At 42.2% G+C, this 23837-nt stretch overlaps 3 protein-coding genes across 5 annotated transcripts in view; all 3 read right to left on the bottom strand.

Moving 5' to 3' along the window:
• Positions 1-2400: 2400 nt before the first annotated feature.
• LOC141764823 (uncharacterized) lies at positions 2401-3634 on the bottom strand. The gene has a single exon (XM_074630436.1). The coding sequence runs from the start codon at positions 3480-3482 to the stop codon at positions 2871-2873; it is 612 nt and encodes a 203-aa protein (XP_074486537.1). The 5' UTR covers positions 3483-3634; the 3' UTR covers positions 2401-2870.
• A 6677-nt stretch (positions 3635-10311) lies between these two features.
• On the bottom strand, positions 10312-11113 carry LOC141764821 (uncharacterized). The gene has a single exon (XM_074630435.1). It carries the CDS (start codon positions 11052-11054, stop codon positions 10440-10442), a length of 615 nt encoding a protein of 204 aa, XP_074486536.1. The 5' UTR covers positions 11055-11113; the 3' UTR covers positions 10312-10439.
• A 7081-nt stretch (positions 11114-18194) lies between these two features.
• palm3 (paralemmin 3) overlaps positions 18195-23837 on the bottom strand; it is a 41247-nt gene continuing 35604 nt past the window's right edge. For all 3 annotated transcript variants that reach the window (XM_074630433.1, XM_074630434.1, XM_074630432.1), the window contains 2 exons: positions 23379-23432; positions 18195-22221 (listed from right to left, as the gene is read on the bottom strand). In XM_074630433.1, the coding sequence (XP_074486534.1) occupies positions 21215-22221; positions 23379-23432 (1061 nt within the window). In that variant the 3' untranslated portion in view covers positions 18195-21214. The remainder of the gene's footprint in view (positions 22222-23378; positions 23433-23837) is intronic.

Below are 23837 nucleotides of genomic sequence, written 5' to 3'. Positions count from 1 at the left end.
ATCAGGACGGGGCAGACAATCACAAAGGTGGGAAACAAACAAAGGTAAATAAAGTAAAACCAGACAAGACACAAGAGGAGTGAACTTATCAAAATAGAACAGGAAAACACTAAACAAACGAAACAAGGAATATCACAGAAAACCCCAAAACCAAGAAACCAAAAATCCCCTCGACAATTTCTGAACTTATAAGCTACTAAAAAGATAAACAAGATAGTCTGGAGTCTTAACAAGCGTCACAAACTTTCTCATTTTACAGCTAAACAGTACACTACAAGATGATTCTGGTAAAACATTTTATGCTAGAAATAGGCATTAACGTAACAGAATATTGATTCATATTTGATCAGCGCTGCCTAGTTTGACCGTTTGATCTGAGTTTGCGAGTGATTGACAGCTGCTCAGAGACGGCAGGCTCCAGCTCGGCTCTGATTGGTTGTTTTCCTCCAGTCTGTGAAATCATGCTGATGCCATTAGGAGCACCGGAGGACACCAGAGGACACAGAGACACAGAGACACATGATTTTTTTTTCTTTTGTCTCAGGATATAGTGACTGTATTATAAAAATAACTTTTTAAAATCCTATTTGCTCCAATTCTATCCACTGCAGCTTTAAATAACTGAGCATCTAGCTTAAAGATTTTTGCCTGAAACGACACTAACTTCTTAGCATTTTGCTTACAGGGTTAATGGCCTTGTTATCACTCTACCTAGAATGAATGCTTATCAGCTTCCATGACACTGAACACTTTCACCTGGGATGCCCCCAACACCATGTGCCTCTCTCACTCACTCTTATGAACTTGAATAAATAAGAAAATAACAAATAACAAATAACAAGTGTCTACCCCAGTGGCATGCCAAAGGTTTTTACTTATATTACTTATATTTTGATAGTACAAGAAAAAAAAGTAGGCTAATAGACTATAAGGTAATAGTTGCAGGTTTTATGTTTAGCTATTTTTTTAGTTACAGTTACCTGACTGGCAGGGTCATTGTCGGTAGTTATTAAAGCTATAGCTATTATAAGTTAACTATTTATTTGAATAGTTAACTTAGCTATAATTATATTTTGGTAAAGGAGGTTGCGCTTCAACAATGGGATCCATGGACGGTGGAGTGCTACACCCAAAATCTAAAAATGATGATAGGGTATCAAAATCCTCAAAATCAAGGAGGTCAAAATACTAGCATTTCACTGGTTTAATTGACTCACACCACAATACACTAACTTAGTAGTAGCGTAGAAGTTTACCAGGGCTACAATCCATTGGTTTGTTATTGCAGATAATTCTTAAATATTGATATATTTTAGTTATACAAGGGTATCACAGTAATTAGTGTCCCAAAAGTTACATAAAATCATTTTTTCTATTGAGGCAGGAACCTGCCACCAGAACAGTGGACTTTTCCAATGTTCACTTCTAATCTCTTGCACAAGTGGTGCATTTGCAATTTCTGTAAAGCATGCAATTAAAGGTAAAAACTATTAAATCTGCATTTCTCTGTCTGTCAACCACACTTGGATTTTGAAAGAATATACATGTCACGGCTCTGGCCGTGACTCCAGTGGTTTTCCTGTGTTCTGTTTCCCCTGTGTCTCCCCCTCCCCTGTCTGTCTGTGTGTGTGGGTGTAGGTGTGACAGGGACGCGGCTTCCTCATCAGGCATCTGGTCTCACTCTCCACTCTGCACCTGTCAATAATCAACCCACAGTTCAAGAACACCAGTTTTCCTGCCAGATTGTTCTGCCTACCAGTTGGTATACTCTCGGCCGCTCTGTACCGTAGATACCAGGGTAATTCTTGTGTTTTTTCCTTGTGCTTCTCGTGTTAACATTGTGTTCTCCTGTGCTCTTGGATTCTAGTGCCAGCCTCCCATCGAGCCATCCTCACACTCCGCCTCAGCTCATTCCTCCAGCCACTCCACCCTGCTCAGCAGCCTGCCTGTCCCCTGCCTTCTCCAGTGCCCTCGCCACCTTTATTATAATAAATCCACCTGACTTTCAACCACCATCCAGCTGTGTCTGTGTCTGCTTCTGGGTCCTAAACAACAGCCTTCATAATACAATTGAAAACTGGCACAGATAGTTTTGCAGAAATGCAGGTTTTGAGCCGTATGTGTACTTTGCTTGTGAGCCACGTCAAAGAAAACGTCCCAGTGCCTTGTAATGGACAATAAAGTTGATCTGATTCTGAATGTTCAATATTCTGATTCACTGATCAAAGTAATCTGAATCTTAATGTAATTATCTGTATAAATAACATTGAGAGGAAATATGATAGGGACATACTGTATATTATACTGCAACAAATAGTGAATAAAAAAGCCCTCTTAAAAATCCTTTTTGCACATCCAACTAAACATGTTATTGATGTATTATTAATTTACAGACACAAATTTGAAGCAATTTTGTTTAATTCAAGCTGAAATTTACAAAATACATCTTTGGACTCATTTACAGCAAGTTCAAATATGTGGTTTGAGATATAATGCTGGTATTAATCTTTTTACCACACATAATCTAGCATGAGTCTATAACAAATGTATTTCTGGGAAACAATGCATTACAAAGTAACAAATACAAACATAATGCTTTGCTTACTCCTGCATCATATCAAGGATGCTGCATGTCTGCTCAAATGACATTATAGAGACATAAAACTCTTTCCCTGAAGTTATCCAGTCAGTCCTTGTTATGTTGGCAGTGCCTGAAGACTGATTTAAGCATAGCATCATTTGTTATTCACTGCATTTCCCTCATTAACTCTGAATTATTTGCAAAAATAGGAGGAACAGCACAATTTAACATTTGCACAAAGCATGTGCAAATGTTCCATGTGACCGTATATCATGAGCCAGAGTGTCTCTTAGCCCTTTGTTCTCTCTTCAGTTTGAGCAGTAAGATTGCCGGCCGCCCCCTCTGGACAAAGCTTTTTGGTAGGATCCATCACAACAGGTGGAGGCAGGTTCAGACACTTCACCTGAGCCCTGAACTCGTCCATCTCCTTCTTCTCCAGCTCCCTCCTCTTGCTCACCAGGTACAAGGCCGGAGATAGCTTGTCACCTGGCGTCACATCCCACCGCATCAGGACACAGTCTGGACAGGACGTGTACAGGAAAGCCACGGTGAGGTTCAATGACTCCATGGTGAGGCCGCCGAGTTGGCCGGTGATGTTGGAGGGATAAATTTCACAGCGGTCAGGGAAACCATAGTGGCGTGTGAAGAGCATTTGGGAGGTTTCGCTGCCGTTGGCAAAGAGGATCCAGGAACTGTCTCTAAGTTTGAAGTCCTCCAGATCTGCTGCACTGCTCAGGCCGCCCGCAACTAAAGCCCAACTGCCCACCATATCATAAGGATTCTTTTGATCCAGAGGACAGACCAGGTCTTCGCAGCTCAGAGGAGCTGAATGGCTCACAGACATCAAGCAGAAGAGAGCGACTGCACACACAGCAAACATGTCTCTGTTTGTTGAAAACATATTACGGCAAACGTCGACTCAGTTGCACTGCAGTATGCGACTGAAAAGGATGATGCTGAAGAGGCTCGTCCGGTTTTATAGTCATGGTATGAACTCCAGTTTCACAACACTGGAAAAACCAGAGGGCAGAGTCCCTTATCCTGCTGTGGATTCTGTAATTTGTTCACAAATGCAGCTGATCCAGGCAGGTAGGTTACAAAAACCAATCCACAAAGTAAAGTGACAAGGAGTCAACTAGAAATACTGGGAGAAACCTCACGAGAGGGAAACACCAGGAGAAACACAACTCACGAGGAGTGACGACGAAGTGACAAAGAAACAGGGGAAAGAGAGTAAATGCACGAGGAGAACAGGATGATGGAACACAGGTGGAACAAATCAGGACGGGGCAGACAATCACAAAGGTGGGAAACAAACAAAGGTCCATCCATCCATCCATCTTCAACCGCTTATCCGGGATCGGGTCGCGGGGGCAACAGCTCCAGCAGGGGACCCCAAACTTCCCTTTCCCGGGCCACATTAACCAGCTCTGACTGGGGGATCCCGAGGCGTTCCCAGGCCAGAGTAGAGATATAATCTCTCCATCTAGTCCTGGGTCTTCCCCGTGGTCTCCTCCCAGCTGGTCGTGCCTGGAACACCTCCCAAGGGAGGCGCCCAGGAGGCATCCGTGCTAGATGCCCGAACCACCTCAACTGGCTCCTTTCGACGCAAAGGAGCAAGGACTCTACTCCGAGTCCCTCACGGATGACTGAGCTTCTTACCCTATCTCTAAGGGAGACGCCAGCCACCCTCCTGAGGAAACCCATTTCGGCCGCTTGCACCCGCGACCTCGTTCTTTCGGTCATGACCCAACCCTCATGACCATAGGTGAGAGTAGGAACGAAGATTGAACGGTAGATCGAGAGCTTTGCCTTCCGGCTCAGCTCTCTTTTCGTCACAACGGTGCGGTAAAGCGAATGCAATACCGCCCCTGCTGCTCCGATTCTCCGACCAATCTCACGTTCCATCGTCCCCTCACTCGCGAACAAGACCCCGAGATACTTAAACTCCTTCACTTGGGGTAAGGACTCATTCCCTACCCGGAGTAGGCAAACCACCGGTTTCCTGCTGAGAACCATGGCCTCAGATTTAGAGGTGCTGATTCTCATCCCGACTGCGTCACACTCGGCTGCGAACCGATCCAGTGAGTGCTGGAGGTCGCAGACCGATGATGCCAACAGGACCACATCATCTGCAAAAAGCAGCGATGAGATCCTCAGCACACCGATCTGCAAACCCTCCTCCACCCGACTACGCCTCGATATCCTGTCCATGAATATCACGAACAGGATTGGTGACAAAGCGCAGCCCTGGCGGAGGCCAACCCCCACCGGAAACGAGTCCGACTTATTGCAGAGGATCCGAACACAGCTCTCGCTTTGGGCGTACAGGGATTGGATGGCCCTGAGAAGTGCCCCCCTCACCCCATACTCCCGCAGCACCCCCCACAGTATCTCCCGGGGGACCCGGTCATATGCCTTCTCCAAGTCCACAAAACACATGTAGACTGGATGGGCATACTCCCAGGCCCCCTCCAGGATCCTTGCGAGAGTGAAAAGCTGGTCCGTTGTTCCACGGCCAGGACGGAATCCGCATTGTTCCTCTTCGATCTGAGGTTCGACTATCGGCCGAACCCTCCTTTCCAGCACCTTGGAGTAGACTTTACCAGGGAGGCTGAGCAGTGTGATACCCCTGTAATTGGCACACACTCTCTGGTCCCCCTTTTTGAAAAGGGGAACCACCACCCCGGTCTGCCACTCCTTAGGCACTGTCACCGACTTCCACGCGGTGTTGAAGAGACGTGTCATCCAAGACAGCCCCTCCCCACCCAGAGCCTTCAGCATTTCTGGGCGGATCTCATCAACCCCCGGGGCTTTGCCACTGTGGAGTTGTTTGACTACCTCAGTGACTTCCACCAGGGTAATTGATGATGGTCCCCCATCAGCTTCCAGCTCTGCCTCTACCATAGAGGGCGTATTGGTCGGATTCAGAAGTTCCTCAAAGTGCTCCTTCCACCGCCCGATTACCTCCTCAGTTGAGGTCAACAGTGTCCCATCCTTACTGTACACAGCTTGGATGGTTCCCCGTTTCCCCCTCCTAAGGTGCCGGATGGTTTTCCAGAAGCACTTTGGTGCCGACCGAAAGTCCTTCTCCATGGCTGCTCCGAACTCCTCCCACACCCGCTGCTTTGCCTCCGTCACGGCAGTGGCTGCTGCTCTTCGGGCCCGTCGGTACCCTGCAACTGCCTCCGGAGACCTCCGAGATAACATATCCCGGAAGGCCTCCTTCTTCAGTCGGACGGCTTCCCTGACCACCGGTGTCCACCACGGTGTTCGAGGGTTGCCGCCCCTTGAGGCACCTAAGACCTTAAAACCACAGCTCACCGCCGCAGCTTCAGCAATGGAAGCTTTGAACATCGTCCACTCGGGTTCAATGCCCCCAACCTCCACAGGGATGCCAGAAAAGCTCCGCCGGAGGTGTGAGTTGAAGATCTCTCGGACAGGGGCCTCCTCCAGACGTTCCCAGTTCACCCTCACTACGCGTTTGGGCTTACCAGGTCTGTCCAGAGTCTTCCCCCACCCTCTGACCCAACTCACCACCAGATGGTGATCAGTTGACAGCTCCGCCCCTCTCTTCACCCGAGTGTCCAAAACATGCGGCCTCAGATCAGATGATACGATTACAAAATCGATCATCGACCTTCGGCCTAGGGTGCTCTGGTACCACGTACATTTATGAGCATCCTTATGTTCGAACATGGTGTTCGTTATGGACAATCCATGACTAGCACAGAAGTCCAACAACAAACGACCACTCGGGTTTAGATCAGGGAGGCCGTTCCTCCCAATCACGCCACTCCAGGTGTCTCCATCGTTGCCCACGTGCGCGTTGAAGTCTCCCAGGAGAACTATGGAGTCCCCTACTGGAGCCCCATACAGGACTCCATTCAGGGTCTCCAAGAAGGCCGAATACTCCGAACTGCTGTTTGGTGCATACGCACAAACAACAGTCAGAGTTAAACAAAGGTAAATAAAGTAAAACCAGACAAGACACAAGAGGAGTGAACTTATCAAAATGAAACGGGACACACTAAACAAATAAAACAAAGAATATCACAGAAGTAAGTAATAAGCCACTAAGAAAGATAAACAAGAAAGTCTGGAGTCTTAACAAAAGGAAAAGTCCAACGACCTCTGGTCACACCGCCAGACCGTGACAACGTTAAACCTGCAGTAGGCAGAATATTTTTGCCATGACTGGGCACAAATTCCATAATAACCTTTCAGCATATTGTAATTCAAGTTTTCTGAGAAAAAAAACTAGACTTCTGCACCTCCTCATGGCTCTGTTTTCAGGCTTTAAAGAATCTAGCCCGTGACGGGAGACTGTAGAGAGCTGTGATTGGGCTGTGACCCAGCAGCCATGTTGAGATCAGTTGAGGAAACACCAAGTAGCACCGCCCACCAGCCGGAGCAAACTTTCTCATTTTACAGCTAAACAGTACAGCACAAGATGTTTCTGAAAACATTTGAGGTGAGAAATAGACATTACAGTAACAGAATATTGATTCATATTTGATCAGCGCTGCCCAGTTTGACCGTTTGATCGGAGTTTGCGAGTGATTGACAGCTGCTCAGAGACGGCAGGCTCCAGATCGGCTCTGATTGGTTGTTTTTCTCAGGTCTGTGAAATCTTGCAGATGGCATTAGGAGCACCGGAGGACACCAGAGGACACAGAGACACAGAGACACATGATTGTTTTTTCTTTTGTCTCAGGATATAGTGACTGTATTATACAAATAACCTTTAAAATCGTATTTGCTCCACTTCTACCCACTGCAGCTTTAAATAACTGAGCATCTAGCTTAACTATAAAGATTTTTGCCTGAAACAACGCTAACTACTTAGCATTTTGCTTACAGGGGTAATTGTTGCCTTGTTATCACTCTACCTAGAATGAATGCTTATCAGCTTCCATGACACTGAACACTTTCACCTGGGATGCCCCCAACACCACGTGCCTCTCTCACTCACTCTGCACCCTCATATGAACTTGAATAAACAAAAAAGTACCCCAAATAGCAAGTGTCCACCCTAGAGGCATGCCAAATGCTTTTACTTACAATATATTTTGATAATACAAGAAAAAAGTATTACAAGGTGAAAAAGGTTCTTATGTCTTATGTATGTTTAACCCTCATCTGACCAACTGGGGCCCGGCAGACCCCAGAGGTAGCCTATACTATTTTGTCATATCTCACAGGTGCTTTATTCTATCATTACTATTTTTTCATGACTTTGTCAATCAATTTGTTCCTAATGACTACATATCATTGTTTTCTGTTTCTGCTTTATTTCGTGCTTTTTATATAACACTTTTAAATACCAATATATTGGGGTTGTTTTATTGGGGTAATCAAAAGCACCCCATTGTAGCATATGCAGTTTTAATAGATAAAATAGAATAGATATAAAATGTTTGCCATTGGTCCCAATTTAAAGTATGACACACTGTCACTTTAAAGGAGACAGACACATATTTCCTCATGTACACAATATGCAAGTTAACTATAACTTTCCTAAAATAATAATGATCCTTTTTTTTTTTTTTTTTTACATTTAAGTTATACAAGGGTATCACAGTAAATAGTGTCTGATAAGTTACATAAAATCATTTTCTATTAAGACAGTAACCTGCCACCAGAACAGTGGACTTTTCCAGTGTTCACTTCTAATCTCTTGCACAAGTGGTGCATTTGCAATTACTGTAAAGCATGCAATTAAAAGGTAAAAACCATTAAATCTTAATTTCTCTGTCTGTCAACCACATATGGATTTTGAAAGAATATACAATTGAAAATTGGCACGGATAGTTTTGCAGAAATGCAGGTTTTGTGTACTTTTCTTGTGAGCCACGTCAAAGAAAACGTCCCAGTGCCTTGTAATGGACAATAAAGTTTATCTGATTCTGAATGTTCAATATTCTGATTCACTGATCAAAGTAATCTGAATCTTAATGTAATTATCTGTATAAATAACATTGAGAGGAAATATGATAGGGACATACTGTATATTATACTGCAACAAATAGTGAATAAAAAAGCCCTCTTAAAAATCATTTTTGCACATCCAACTAAACATGTTATTGATTTATTATTAATTTACAGACACAAATTTGAAGCAATTTTGTTTAATTCAAACTGAAATTTACAAAATACATCTTTGGATTCATTTACAGCAAGTTCAAATCTGTGGTTTGAAATATAATGCTGGTATTAATCTTTTTACCACACATCATTTAGCATGAGTCTGTAACAAATGTATTTCTGGGAAACAATGCATTACAAAGTAACAAATACAAACATAATGCTTTGCTTACTCCTGCATCATATCAAGGATGCTGTATGTCTGCTTAAATGACATTATAGAGACATAAAACTCTTTCCCTGAAGTTATCCAGTCAGTCCTTGTTATGTTGGCAGTGTCTGAAGACTGATTTAAGCATAGCATCATTTGTTATTCACTGCATTTCCCTCATTAACTCTGAATTATTTGCAAAAATAGGAGGAACAGCACAATTTAACATTTGCACAAAGCACCCGCTGATAATTAATTTAATCCATGTGACCGTATATCATGAGCCAGAGTGTCTCTTAGGCCTCTGTTTTCTATTCAGGTTGAGCAGTTGGATCGCCGGCCGGCTCCTCTGGACAAAGTTCTTTGGTAGGATCCATCACAACAGGTGGAGGCATGTCCAGACACTCCACCTGAGCCCTGAACTCCTCCATCTCCTTCTTCTCCACTTCCCTCCTCTTGCTGAACAGGAACAAACGGAGGGGGTGCTTTGACTCAATGCGCGCCACATAACAGTCTGGACAGGACGTACGGAGGTAGGTCACAGTGCCGTTTAGCTGATCCATGGTGAAGCCGCTGCCATGGACGGTGATATTGGAGGGTTTATATTTACAGCTGTTATCGAAGCCATAGATGCGTGTGAAGACCATTTTGGAGGCTTCGCTGGCATTGGCATAGATGACCCAGGTACTGTCTTTGCGTTTGAAGTCCTCCAGATTTGTTGCATCACTCAGGCCGCCCGCAACTAAATTCCAACTCCCCTCCAAATGATGACGATCCACTTGATCCAACGGCCGGACCAAGTCCTCACAGGCCGGAGGAGCTGAATGGCTCACAGCCATCGAGCAGAGGAGAGTGATGACATACACAGCCAACATGTCTTTGTGAAATACTGTCTGCTGTCTGTTGTATTGTGTGCAAGCAACACGGTGTAACTGAACTGACTGGCTGGTAATAAGGCCCTGCTGGTTTTATAGTTGTTTTAGAGACCTCCAATTCCTCAATGCCAAAGAGCAGAGTCCCCTTTTCCATGTGTTTTGACTATTAAACATTAACACTGGTTGCCTCTGTGATGTTGTTGTTGGTCCACTGTTATGTACGAATTCTTAATCAAATACAATTGTGCTGTTTTTTTTACATTTTCAGTACGTTTGTACTGAAATCATTTTATAAAATGCATTTTTTTGCCCACTATTTTGCAGGCAATGCTTTTATTTAGTGGTCCTGGAATTATATACACTCATTTTCTCGTGGTATTTTATGTGATGAAAACATCTAAGCCAGAGAACACAAAATAAAGAGACTATCAAAATCTCCACTTTGCATACAGAGTATCTGGCTTTCAACTTGCACAAACAATGGTGGTATTGAGCATTATGTGTGCCAACATGCAAGCATACATATTGATAAAACTTTGAATAAATTGAAAATCATGTTTGTTCAGATCCATTTAATTATTGAAATGATTGAAATTCCAAAACTAGAATGGTGTAGAGGTAAATTTAACTTTTAGATTTAACTTTAAACTCTACTTTAAATGTCACTTTATCTTCTAAATGTCTTTCAGTCTTTCTGTCCCTCTTTTTTCTCTTCAGTTTGAGCTGCTGGATCGCCGGCCGTCTCCTCCGGACAAAGCTCCTTGGAAGGATCCATGACAGCAGGTGGAGGCATGTTCAGACACTCCACCTGAGCCCTGAACTCCTCCATCTCCTTCTGCTCCAGCTCCCTCCTCCTGCTGTACAGGTAGAAATGCTGCCGCTTCCCCGACTCTACATCAAAGCTCATCAGTATGCAGTCACGACAGGATGTGTGGATGAAGGTGGTGGTGACGTTGCCATCGTCAAAGGTGAAGCTGCTGCCTTCCAGGGAGATGTTGGGGAAATGATAGTGGCACTTGTCATCTAAACGCATGCTGCGACTCAAGGCGATGTTGGTTTCACTGGTGTTGCTGGAGAAGGTAGCGGTGGCACTGTCTCTACGTCTTAACCGCTCCATGAATGGTAGATGACTCAGACTGCCTGCAACTAAAGCCCATCTGCCCTCCAAATGACGAGGATCCAGGTGATCTAACGGTCGGACCAGGTCCTCACAGGCCAGAGGAGCTGAATGGCTCACACACACCATGCAGAGGAGAGTGATGGCACCCACAGCAAACATGTCTCTATATGCTGAAATCATGTGTTCTTGGGATAATTATGGTCTCAGTTGCATCTATAGTATAAATAATATAGTGGTTTTCTGATTTTTATAGTTATTTAAGAAACCTCCAGTTTCACAATACTGAAAACACCAGAGAGCAAAGTCCCTATTTCACCTGTGGATTTCTGTGATTGTGAAATAATGTTATTGTGACTTTTGAATGTTTACACTGGAGGTTTACTCGTTGGCTCAGTCTTACCTGCAGGAAATGCTGTTATTAATGCAAGAAAACCATTATTTTGGTGTTTTTACTTTTCTTGGATTAAAGCTGCAGTGGGTAGAATTGGAGCAAATATGATTAAAAGATGTTTTTTAATAAAACATTTTATAAAACAGTCACTGTATCCTGACAGTAATGCATGACACAGGTAATCTGAAAATAATCATGTGCCTCTGTATTAATTAGGTGCTCCTAATCAAGCCCCCAGGAGGAGCACTGGTCGTCGATGCCAATTTTCGTAGTGGCCAAATTGCAGTATTACAACTTCTGTGTCCGTCACGTGATGCTATTGGGCCCAAAAAGAATTTGCAACTTTTTGCACCATTGGGCCGAATCCAGAGTTATTTACCTTCCTCTATTCATGTGAATGAGACCCAGGCCGAGGCTGGAGATTTTTTAAAGCCTGAAAACAGCTATGAGGAGGTGCAGAAGTCTATTTATCTCTCAGAACACTTGAATTACAATATGCTGAAAGGTTATTATGAAATTTTTGCCTAATGATGCCAAAAATATTCTGCCTACTGAAGCTTTCAAATTTAATTTCAAATATGTTTTAAACTTGAGGTCTGTCGTGACGACAGCTTTATTTTGCATGTTTTCTGCCATTCATCAGCTGAACTTCTCCTGTCATTCCCTGCTTATCCCTCTCCGTCAAGCAGTTGTCTTCACATCTGAAAATCATTTGTCCAATCAGCCTTTCAGTAGCTATACACTCACCGGCCACTTTATTAAGGTACACCTTGCTAGTACCGGGTGGTCTTCTGCTGCTGTAGCCCATCTGCTTCAAGGTTCGACGTGTTGTGCGTTCAGAGATGGTATTCTGCATACCTTGGTTGTAACGAGTGGTTATTTGAGTTACTGTTGCCTTTCTATCATCTCGAACCACTCTGCCCATTCTCCTCTGACCTCTGACATCAACAAAGCATTTCCGTCCACACAACTGCCGCTCACTGGATATTTTCTCTTTTTCGGACCATTCTCTGTAAACCCTAGAGATGGTTGTGCGTGAAAATCCCAGTAGATCAGCAGTTTTTGAAATACTCAGACCAGCCCGTTTGGCACCAACAACCATGCCACGTTCAAAGTCACTTAAATCCCCTTTCTTCCCCATTCTGATGCTCTGTTTGAACTTCAGCAAGTCGTCTTCACCACGTCTAGATGCCTAAATGCATTGAGTTGCTGCCATGTTATTGGCTGATTAGCTATTTGTGTTAACAAGCAATTGAACAGGTGTGCCTAATAAAGTGGCCGGTGAGTGTGTACACACACCTGTTTGGACTCATTGCTTTAGCTAATGGATTAGCTGTTTCCGAGCCTTTTCCAAACCAACACCAAGTAAAGTAAACTGGCTTTTTTCCTTACCAAAATGTCATTCATGTATCCTGTGAATTATCTCTGTTTCTCTAATGAAGAGTGCAATCCCTGCAGCACTATCCTTTTGTGACACTCAGTTATGTTATGGAGGCTACAGCATGTCTGACGGATGAATAAACTCAGTGATTATCATATTGCAAGTCAAAATCAGCAAAGTATCTTCAAAGGAGCTGAAAAACTTTCCAAAAGTTGCATCTTAAAAAACTATTTTATTTCCAGTTTAAAAGTAAGAACTACAGATGTGATGGTTTCATAACTTCTCCTGTATCACATGTTAATAACACAACAGAGAAAAACAGTCAAATCCAGTCTTTTTCATAGAGCCATGTTGATGTTGTTTTATTTAGAAGCGTACAAAAGATAAAAGCAATTTAACATTACTACAAAACATCCATTGATATACACATTATCAACACTATGGGATCTTTTCACTGTCTCTCAGTTGTTTTGTCCCTCTGTTTCCTCTTCAGTTTGAGCTGCTGGATCTCCGGCCGGCTCCTCTGGACAAAGCTCCTTGGTAGGATCCTTCACGACAGGTGGAGGCATGTTCAGACACTCCACCTGAGCCCTGAACTCCTCCATCTCCTTCTGCTCCACCTCCCTCCTCCTGCTGAACAGGTAGAAATGCTGCCGCTTCGCCGACTCCAAGTCCATGCGCATCAGCATGCAGTCTGGGCAGGATGTGTGGACGAAGTTTGCTGTGAGGTTGCTTTTATCTCTCCCATCATAGGTGAAGCTGCTACCTTCCAGGGTGATGTTGTAGGACTTATACAGGCACTTGTTATCTAAACGGATGCCGCGAGAGTAGGACATGTGAGTGTCACTGGTGTTGCTGGAGACCTTTATGGCGGCACTGTCTCTTAGTTTGAATCGCTCCAGGTACGGGAGATGGCTCACACTGCCTGCAACTAGAGCCCATCTTCCCTCCATATGACGAAGATCCAGTCGATCCACCGGCCGGACCAGGTCTTCACAGGACAGAGGAGCTGAATGGCTCACACACACCAAACAGAGAAGAGTGACCGCAGCAAAAAACATATTGTATTGTTTGTATTGTCGGTCACTGTTGTGTTAAACAGAGAATGTGGATGGTGAAGAGGTCTAGCTAGTTATAGTTGTTTCAGAAACCTCCAGTTTCACAATACTGAAAATACCAGCGAGCAAAGTCCCCTTTTCACCTGTTGATTCTGTGACTGTGAAATGATATAACGTTTTGAGTCATCTTTTGTTTACTAGTTGGCTCTCTCTTATCTGTGGTAACGTTGCACTATAGTTCAAGTATACTTAATATTCAAGTTACCCCAGGTATACTTTATGTAGTAAATATACTAATATCAATGCACTAGTAGAATACTTGTAAGTGTACTACTTTAATACTTTTTAGGACTAAATTTTCCCACTTTTTAGTTTATAAAATATACTTTTAAGTGTACGAATAGTATACTTTGAATACACAACTAGTTTACATCTAAGTTGTCTTTTGCACTGCAACCATACTATGAACTATAGTACAAGTGAATAGGTATATACGGTTAGTTTACTAGTTATATACCCACTTTTTAGTTTATGAAAGTACACTTTAAAGTACTCTCAGGAAACTACTAGTTTAAGGAGGATTTTTAACAAACACCGCATCCCTGTGTCTTTTAAGCCCAGTAACACCCTCAGACAGAAACTGGTCCACCTTAAGGACCGCACACCCAAACACAAGCAGAGTAACTTGATGTACGCAGTCCAATGCAGTGAGGAGTGCACAGATTTGTACATTGGTGAAACCAAACAACCACTAAACAGACGGGCCAACTCCTCAGGTTTAGACTCAGCAGTCTATCTACACCTGAAGGACAAGGGACACTCTTTTGAGGACAATAATATACATATTATTGCTCCAGTTGCAGCTGATTTAACCCTTACTCGGATACTAGTTTAATAGTTTTGCAAGTATACTTTTATATACTTGTAGCCTACTTTTAAGTCTATGAAAGTACATTTTATATTCTTTAACTTATAGTACTTAGCCAATGATTTATGTATTACATAAAGAGACTTGCTCCTTTTGCTATTTGACTCTGTGTTTTGTGATGATTAAATGCCTCCATGGTGACGGGAGAATGTAAAAACATAAAGAATTCTTTATGAATTGAAGTAAATTTATTACACAACATCCGTTTACAAACTGTATTTGTATCAAAAAGTGAGCACGACCACAAGCCAAGTTGACCTTTATAGGCCTATAAGACAAGAATACTTAGTTATACTTTTTTTAAGTATACCTCTATTAAACGATTAAGTACAAGTATAAACCAAGTATACTTAGACTTTTCTGTATACTTGTCAGTATAAGCCAAGTAAACTTTTATAAACTGAATGTATACTCTCTTATTTTAAGTTTAAGAAGTTCAAGAAGTATACTAATAGTACACTTGGATAAACTGTTTTGTTATCTTTTTCTCCTGGATTGAAGTTCTGTAAAATGAATATTTGTAATGGAAAACTAGTAGTAGTAGATATAACAGTAGGTTGTCTGTGAATGCAAGCTGCACACACTCATTTTCTGATTTAGTTAACTTAATGTGATCAATACACATCTGAGTGGAGGATCTTTGGAGGACTTTAATTGTTTGGCATATTGCAACCAACTTGTCGTTAAAGTATGGAGCAATAGATATATTAACTGCTTCAAACTGAATAGAATAATAATAGATTTTGACAGGTCAAATTTGCTTTTTAGATTTGAAATTTTCCTTCATTCACATTGAGCTGCCTGAGACACATCTATCAGTATACTAAAATCATATAAATGGTTATATTGTACATGCATGAAGGTAGTGGAAAGGATGTTTACTCTCTGCTGTCGCCCACGGTGTGTACAAATATACTTAGTTGGATCAGAAACCTCCAGTTTTGCAACACTGTTGATGCCAGAGGGCAAAGTCCCGTCTCTGCCTGTTGATTCTGTTGATTGTGAAATGATGGAATATTTTGGAGAAACCTTGACAAAATCTAATTTAATTCTAGATAAAAGATGTGCGCATAATCTGAAACATTCACACACATTGAGGGAAATAAGCCCATGAATTGATCATAGAGGCAGCTGTAAATCACTTGTGAACTCCGACCAAATGGTCAAACTAGGCAGAGCTGATCAAATATGAATCAATATTCTGTTACGTTAATACCTATTTCTGTGATTGAAATGTGTAAATACATGAGTTATAGATGAAATATAAGAGTATCACTAAATTTGTAGTTTTATCCTTGAAATTGTTCATTCAGTGACAACTGTGACTGGTGGCTGCATCAAGAATATTTTCATAATACATACCAATCTGTGTTTCTGGAAAGCTGAAACATCTGTATGCTAAATAGAGTAGGTATCTAATATTGCATGTGCAAGTGAAATTTGAGGTTTTCAGCGTTGTAATAAAGATATAGTAGTGATCATTTTGTTATCATTTAGCTACACCGCAGGAGGCTTTATTATTATTGTTTTATCTCAATTACCCCAGACAACAGGAATCCATGTTTTCTAAAATCATTTATTTTTCACTGATGGAATAAAATTGAAATGCATTAACATTTATTTACTTTGTGTGAACAGACACCATGAATCAAAGTCTCTTAAGCCTCTTGTCACTCTGTTTTCTCCTCAGTTTCGGCTGCTGGTTCGCTGTCAGTCTGCTCCGGACAAAGTTCCTGGGTTCCATCCATTACGACAGGTGGCGGCAGTTTCAGACACTCCACCTGAGCTCGGAACTCCTCCATGTCTTTCTGCTCCACTGCCCTGCTCCTGCTGAACAGGTACAAGTCTACCGACTCGTATTTTAGTGCTACAAGGTCCAACCTCAACGCCATACAGTCTTGACAGGACGTATGGACGAAGGTCCCGGTAAAGTTAAAGCCCCTCACTTTGAGCGTAACGGTCTGGCCTTCGATTGAGAAGTTGTGGGAATGATATTGGCACTGGTCAGCATTACGGTTGGCTTGGGTGAATGAACCATTGTGGAGATCAATAGTTACACTGAGTCTTGCTTTTAAGACGTCCGCAGCTGCGCTGTCATTCAGACCGCCTGCAACGAAAGCCCACCTTCCCTGCAGATGACCAGGATCCAGTTGAGCCAAAGGCCGGAGCAGGTCTTCACAGGCCAGAGGAGCTGAATGGCTCAAAGACGCCAAGCACAGAACTGTTGCAAATACAGCAAACATCTCTCCGTCTGTTGTCTTGTTGTCGGATATTTATATCACGTCTCAGTTGCACTGCGGTGTCTGACTGAAAATGTGTCTGTTAAAGAGGCTTTGCTGGTTTTATAGTCCCTTATCCACCTGTGGATTTAGTGATTGCAAAATAAAGAGACAGTTGATGTATTACTCATAGTTTACTCTGGATGTTTACTGGGTTCACAGTCTGACTCACACATATTGTTAATCAAATAAAATGAGGGTGGAAAAACATTATAATGTTTGTATTCATCCTGACTTGAAGTTCTGTACATATTCAGTGCTGGAACACCAGTAGTTTTCTTGTAATATTTTAGAAAATGTATTGCGATGAATACACATTTGAGGATGGGAAGGCATAAAAAAAGCACTATTAAAAACTTGCATACTGCTAAGTTCTTAGATGTTAAAGTCTGGAGATTAGTGCCAGCATACAATATATATATAACTATTCAAACTGAATAAGACCTGTCAGGTAAAATGTGCTTTCCAATTTGATATTCATCATTCTTTATTCCCAAAGTGAGATACATTTCTGGAAATTAAGGACACACAAGCAAACAGTATGTGCTGAAATCATAAGATTTACACCTGTGCTTTTCCTACTGTGACATGCCGAAGTGTTTTACATGAAAGGGCCTGCTGTGAAATAAAATGTTTTTTCGAAAACTGAAGTTTTTATCAAGCCAAACTAAACAAGAAGACAGTATATACTTATTACCCGTACTTTGTTTGCTAAACTGTATTATCTGCTTTGTTGTGAACCCTCACAAGGAGTGTAAGTATTGAAACTGCACAGATTGAATTTGAAACATATTAGAAAATTAAATTATTGGTGAGTGAAGATAAAGCCAATACACTAAGGGAGTGTAAATTAATTTATTTTTTAATCACATTTTCATTTGGTTACATCTGAAGTGGTTGCATCAAGAATATTTTCACAACACATTTTTATTATATCAAACATATCAGTAGGATAGGATTTGTTTGGAGATTAGCAAATGAGCTTCCTTCCACTGGATTTATTTGAGGATATGTCATTAAGGAAGACATATTTCACCTTTAATTAAGAATTTTTAAGTTGGTTATTGTCGCTCACATAGATTAGCATGCAGGGGATGAACTGAGTGTGGCTGACCAAGCAGTTCATCCGTCTTTCTGTGAACCTGAAACATAATACTGTATGATTGTTTACTGTTGTACTTGCAAGTAAAAGCGCCTTATGATCACAGTGGGAGAGTTTTTCTGATTATTCATGAAATCTCACATTCACTTTTTACCATAAAAGTAATCACAGACACTGTATATTATATCGACATCTATTTTATTGACACTGTGAACAGATATCATGTACCAAAGTGTCCCAAAGCCTTTGGATCCTCTGTTTTCTCCTCAGTCTGCTCAGCTGCGAGGGGACCGGATTGGACAAAGCTCTTTGGTAGGATCCATCACAACATGTTTAGGCATGTTCAGACACTCCACCTGAGCTCTGAACTCCTCCAACTCCTTCTGTTCCACCTCCCTCCTCCTGCTGAACAGGCACAATTCCATCAACTTAAAATTTGGTGACTCCACGTTGAAGCTCAGCATCACACAGTCTGGACAGGACGTATTGAATATGGTCCCGGTGAAGTTAGCCATATGCCCAACGTCGAAGTGAAAGTTAGGCCCCTTTATAGAGACCTCACGTGAACTATAGTGGCAATGGTCACCATAACGATTGGCTTGGGTGTACGTCGTGTTGAAGAAATCAACAGCTATGCTGTCGATGTGTTGATGTGGCTCTGCAGATTCAATGATTTTCATACTGTCTGCAACCAAAGACCATCTGCCCTCCATGTCACGAGGATCCACTTGATCCAAAGGCTCAGTCAGGTCTTTACAGTCCAGAGGAGCTGCACGGCTCACAGACACCAAGCAGAGGAGAGCGATGGCGAACACAGCAAACATGTCTCTGTATGTTGAAATCAAACGCCTGTACATTTAGCCTCAGCGGAACAGCAGCGTCTGTCTGAAAGTGGTGCCGTTAAAGACTCTCGTCTGATTTTATAGTTGCATCAGAAAAATCCAGTTTCACAATACTGAGAGCAAAGTCTACCTGTGTGTTCTGCGATAGTAAAATAAGAATAATTTGGAGACTGATCATTTATTCTTTTGTAACTCGTCTTACATGGAATATTGGAGTGAGTTCACTGTAACTCAGATATTGTAATTGAATCTTATTGGCTATCATTAAGAGCTACAACTTCAACATGTGCATTGCGTTTGTTGAAATCATTATAAAATATAACCGCACAATGTTAAAATCATTGTCTACCTCAACTCACTCTCACTGTGGTTTTCAACTAAAATTTTTAATTTTCATGGCGAAATTTGTGTCGGAAAGTTCAAGTTCTGCAATATCTGACATTGTTTTTCCAATGTTTGTTTATTAGGATGAGTTGTTATTTGCTTTTGAATGAGCGAAGGACATTTTCTCCCGCCTTCGCCAACTCAACAGCGAAAAACGCCAGTATCATCTTTGCAACACTATACACACAATCTGCCCCCTTAGATTCATTGATTTTTATGCTGTACAAATGTGTCATCTGCAAATACAGGCACCAAAATCTGGTTCTTGTGTTCTCAGTTTCTTAGAAACTCTAGTATGAAGAAATTCTTTTTAGTTCACTGAAGAAAAGTAAACATTTAAACACATTGAATTCATGTTTTTTAAAAATATATCAAAAAGGTACTGGCTCCTCATGCAATGGTTTCTCTGTAATCCCATTGCTGTTGGACAGGACCCCCCCTGGGAGCTCTCAGCTCAGCAGGACTCATTCTCACAGTTACAGGGACCATCGCTGCATCCCTTTTCCCCAACAACACAGGCTTTGGTTTGGCCCTTGAGATGACTGTGCTGTTAGCCATGGAACTACCACGAGGGCAGCTAGAGACTCTGCTGGGACCTCAGGCAGCTTTGACAAGTTCCATGTACTTGCGTAAGTGGGGGATTTTTGAGACTTGTTGCAGGGAACACCAGGCACATCATCTCATGTTCGGTCCCTGTGATCTGCAGAATGTCTCATAGATGGATCCTGTTCCCTTCAGGGAGACGTTTAGCACAACTAAAGCTGCATGGATTGAGAAATACCGGTTGTCTGAGGGGGACTATAGGCCCCCACTCATGACAGACAGCTGCCTTAAACCAGTTGTCCCTGGTTTAGGAATGAGAAATAAATAACATTATGAAACAAATGGTAAAACATTATCCAGTGTGTTGATTTTTCATGAAGCAATGTGGTTGCTTTGGGACACATCCACTGTTTGAGGAACAGAAATGCTGGATGAACATCAAGTACATCAAGCAGTGTATCACAAATGTCAGTTTAATCATTAAACCATTCATCAATCATTTCAAAAGCTGACATCTCTCAATTCCACATGTGTGTACATCCATGCACCACTGAGCTATGTCAGGAGCTCTGGAGCCCCTCTTTCAAAAAAAGCACATCTGGTAAAAATACAAAATTCTTACTTTCAGGTAAAATAATCTCTCTTTTAAAACTGACAACGTCCCACAAAATATTCAGTGGTGCGCGCTGTTGTTTATAAATTAGACCATTTCATACTATTAGTCTGTGTATTGTCAAAACCTGTATTACAGCGAATAAAAATGTTCAGGCCCCATAGTTGGATTAAAAGAATCTCTAATAAAAGACAAAAAAAAAAATCAATAAAATAATTCAGCTTTAAAGTCATTAAATTAGAAGAATATCCTCTCTGAAACTCTGCAAATCTTTGGACGTTAAATCTCATATTTAGATTATGAAAATTACCCAATGAATTATACATGTAGATACAACAGTTTAAAATAATACATCTTTAGTGTATTTGCTTAACTGCATTTAATATGTGGGTTTTATGATCCTATGGCTCATCTGTTAACCAGGAAAAAAAAATCAAACTCCAACAGTGTAAAAAATAAAACATCTCATATTTTGGTCCACATTGTGTGAGAAGAGAAATTAAAAATTTTGTTCTGGGTAGAGAGCTCCTCGAGGCACTTAAACACTGACGAGTCCAGTCCACACCTCCCCCCTTGTCTTCGCGTTGAAGAGAGCTCGCTTCCTCTCGGAGTATCAAAACTCAAGAGTGGGATGAGGACGTTTCAAGATGTATGAGGGCGGAGAGTAGGGTGAGGAAAAGGAAGTAGTTTGTGGACTGATTTGAAAAAGGATGGGTGCGTAAAACAAAAGAGACGAGGGAAGGAGTGTGTTATGAATTGAAGAGCAGAGAGACAGACTGAAGAAGGCGGGAGAGGACGTCAATGTACAGAGAGGGCAGTTTACATGACGGAGCAGCACATGCAGGCTTTGTGTTTGGGCGCCCCGGTCTCCTCTCCCTGGCTCGCCCTGGTCAGGCTGTGTGTCTCTGTGCTGGTAGCTGCTGCCGGCTCTGCTGCTTGGGTGTCGGGGGTTTTGGCCTGCGACAGAAGGGGTTCCCGCTCCCCCGGCCTTGCCTCTGTCCTCCGGTTCTCCCGGGGTTCAGCCAGGGGCACCTCCTGGAACTGTCCAGGCAGCGTGGCAAGGTCTTGGGCTTTTACTGCTGCCTCAGCTCCCTCTGGCGACGCTGCAGCTTCACCCTCAGCCTCTAGCTCGGGGGTGAGAGTGGAGAGTTGGGCCTCAGAGTAGACTGGCACTGAAGCCACTGCAGTGCCCCCTAGGGCATTGGCTGGGGACTGCACCTGCACAGTTTGGGTTGGGTCTTCCGATTCTTTGTCCCGTCCTTCAGATTTTGTCTCTCCATCTCCGTTTGTGTCCACGCCACCCTGCACGTCTCCATCTCCAGTTGCTGTTTGTGTGTCTGCACTGTTTTTGGTTGCCTCACTCTTCTCTGGCTGTGTGAACGCTTCCGGAGCTGCTTCTGTTGTTATTACCCCCTTCACAGCCTCCCCTCCCTCTTGGCCCGCTTCTTGGTGCGGCAGAGGGGTTTCCTCTGACTGTGCGGTCTCCTGCTGATCTTCCCGGCGTGTAACATCCTCAGGTATATCATCCCCTTCATCTGTGACGATCACACGTTCTGCTCTCATCACCACAGTCCCTTCTTCTTCCTCCTCCTCATTAATGTTGACATTTGGAACCTGACCAGGCTCTGCCTCAGAAGCACCCAGGCTCAACCCTGGCTCCCATTTCATGCTAATAACACCTTCAGAGGCTCCAATGAGTCCGTTGGTGGCGGACTGAGTGTCGTGATTGGTGTCTGCTTCAAAGTGTCCTCCGCCATTGGTTAGGACAGCTGCAGTTTCATCCAGTAGCGCGCCTAGGTTTGTCTGCACTTCATCTTCAGTTGTCTCTGAAGACAAAACATCGAATAAATATCACTGTGAGTAAAGGAGGAGATATCTGTGCAATTGTATTCATTAGAAAAGGTATTGCTCTTCATGCATTTAGATGATGTTGAGTGTTGCAATCAATATTCCACACTGACATTAACCCTGATTATTAGCTCTCATTGTAGACAGAGTAGACGCACCGTGACTTTGATTGCAATTAGAGGCTGCTTTTGCAACTCAATACAGCTAATTCAGGTATTGTAATGCTGTTAACAAAAGGCCATCTATGAATCTTAATGAAAAGTCATTCACCTCTGCTCTATTATAAAATGCAGAAGCTAATAAAAGGTAGATCTGTTTTAGCTACAGGCCATGAAGTGTATACTAATGAAGGAAGGCTTCTATTGGTTACAGAGCAGAATGTAACAATCAACGTAAGTGGATATTTGTACCATCGTGACAAAAGACAAGCTACAAAACACATCAAAAGAAGTAAAAAAAAGAGAGAAAACTAAAATATTACAAGCATTTTAAGGCTACGTCGTGACAGATGGGAGACAACATTTAATGACGAAGTTAGACACAAGACGGCAGATGAACTAGCATCAGAATAAAGAGCATGCATTAGATGCAAATATAGATTCTGCAGTCTGAATTATAGACCGTGGATGATTTAAATACTCCTGTCCGCTTCAGTAGCTTGAGTATCTGTCCATGTATCGGGTGACCTCTAAAAGTTATGCACCTCAGTGCGTGTTAGCATAAATATGTATGCACAATCTTATTTAACATGCGTGAATATTAATCACAGCATGTATGAACTTTTTGTGAAGTATGGGTATGCCTGCGCCCCTCCTTCCTTTATAATGCAAATGTCTTAAGATCAGTATATACAGTGCATACAGACACATATTCCTATAGGGGATTTCATGGTCTCTGAGGGGTTGGGGTAAGATGGTGATTACTGTAGCTAAGAATTAACAATAAGGTAAGATGTTTTCAGGTTCAAAGTGATGAGAGAGATGTTGACTTCATAAAGAATATAGATGTGATTTAACGTGTGCAGGATTTATTTCTGGATAACTGGGGTTTTGGCACTCCGCGCCTGAGCTTTATGAGAATATTGTGGTGTATGTCTGTGTGCATTTTATAACACTGGAGTCAACTCCATACCCACCCCATCCTGTTGCATTGTTTTCTCCGTTCTGCACAAGAGCATCTTGGATCATTTCTGAGGAAGAAAAAAGAAAATTGGATTTACTGCAGGTAGCAGTGCAGTAGACATGCAGTATAGAAATCATTCAGAAATCATGAATTACTACATGATGGAGAATAGATTTCTCAGAAAATGACACCATTAAGTACACCTTTAAACTCAAATATTCAAACTAGGGCTGTCAAAGTTAATGGGTTAATAAAGCGTTAACGCAAATTTGTTTTAACACCACTAATTTCTTTAACGTATTAACGCAACTTGCGTTTTTTTAGGTTGTAGCGGCTCAGTTCAGTGAAGATACTGGCATCATATGAAACTAAGAATCCATTGGTACAACCACGTCATAGTAGCTTGTTGCGAAGAAGGATAAATAACGCTCCAAACTTATGCTAAAGTTTGGCGAGGAAAAACTGGCATGGC

This window comes from Sebastes fasciatus, chromosome 3, assembly GCF_043250625.1.
Source record: "Sebastes fasciatus isolate fSebFas1 chromosome 3, fSebFas1.pri, whole genome shotgun sequence".
Classification (NCBI taxonomy): domain Eukaryota; kingdom Metazoa; phylum Chordata; class Actinopteri; order Perciformes; family Sebastidae; genus Sebastes; species Sebastes fasciatus.
The sequence above is the reverse complement of the archived record's forward strand: the minus strand, read 5'-3'. Positions and strand labels throughout refer to the sequence as shown.

Bases quoted from the DNA above. Each gene is read 5' to 3' on its own strand.
- LOC141764823 (XM_074630436.1), bottom strand. From the start codon at position 3,482: ATGTTTTCAACAAACAGAGACATGTTTGCTGTGTGTGCAGTCGCTCTC.
- LOC141764821 (XM_074630435.1), bottom strand. From the start codon at position 11,054: ATGATTTCAGCATATAGAGACATGTTTGCTGTGGGTGCCATCACTCTC.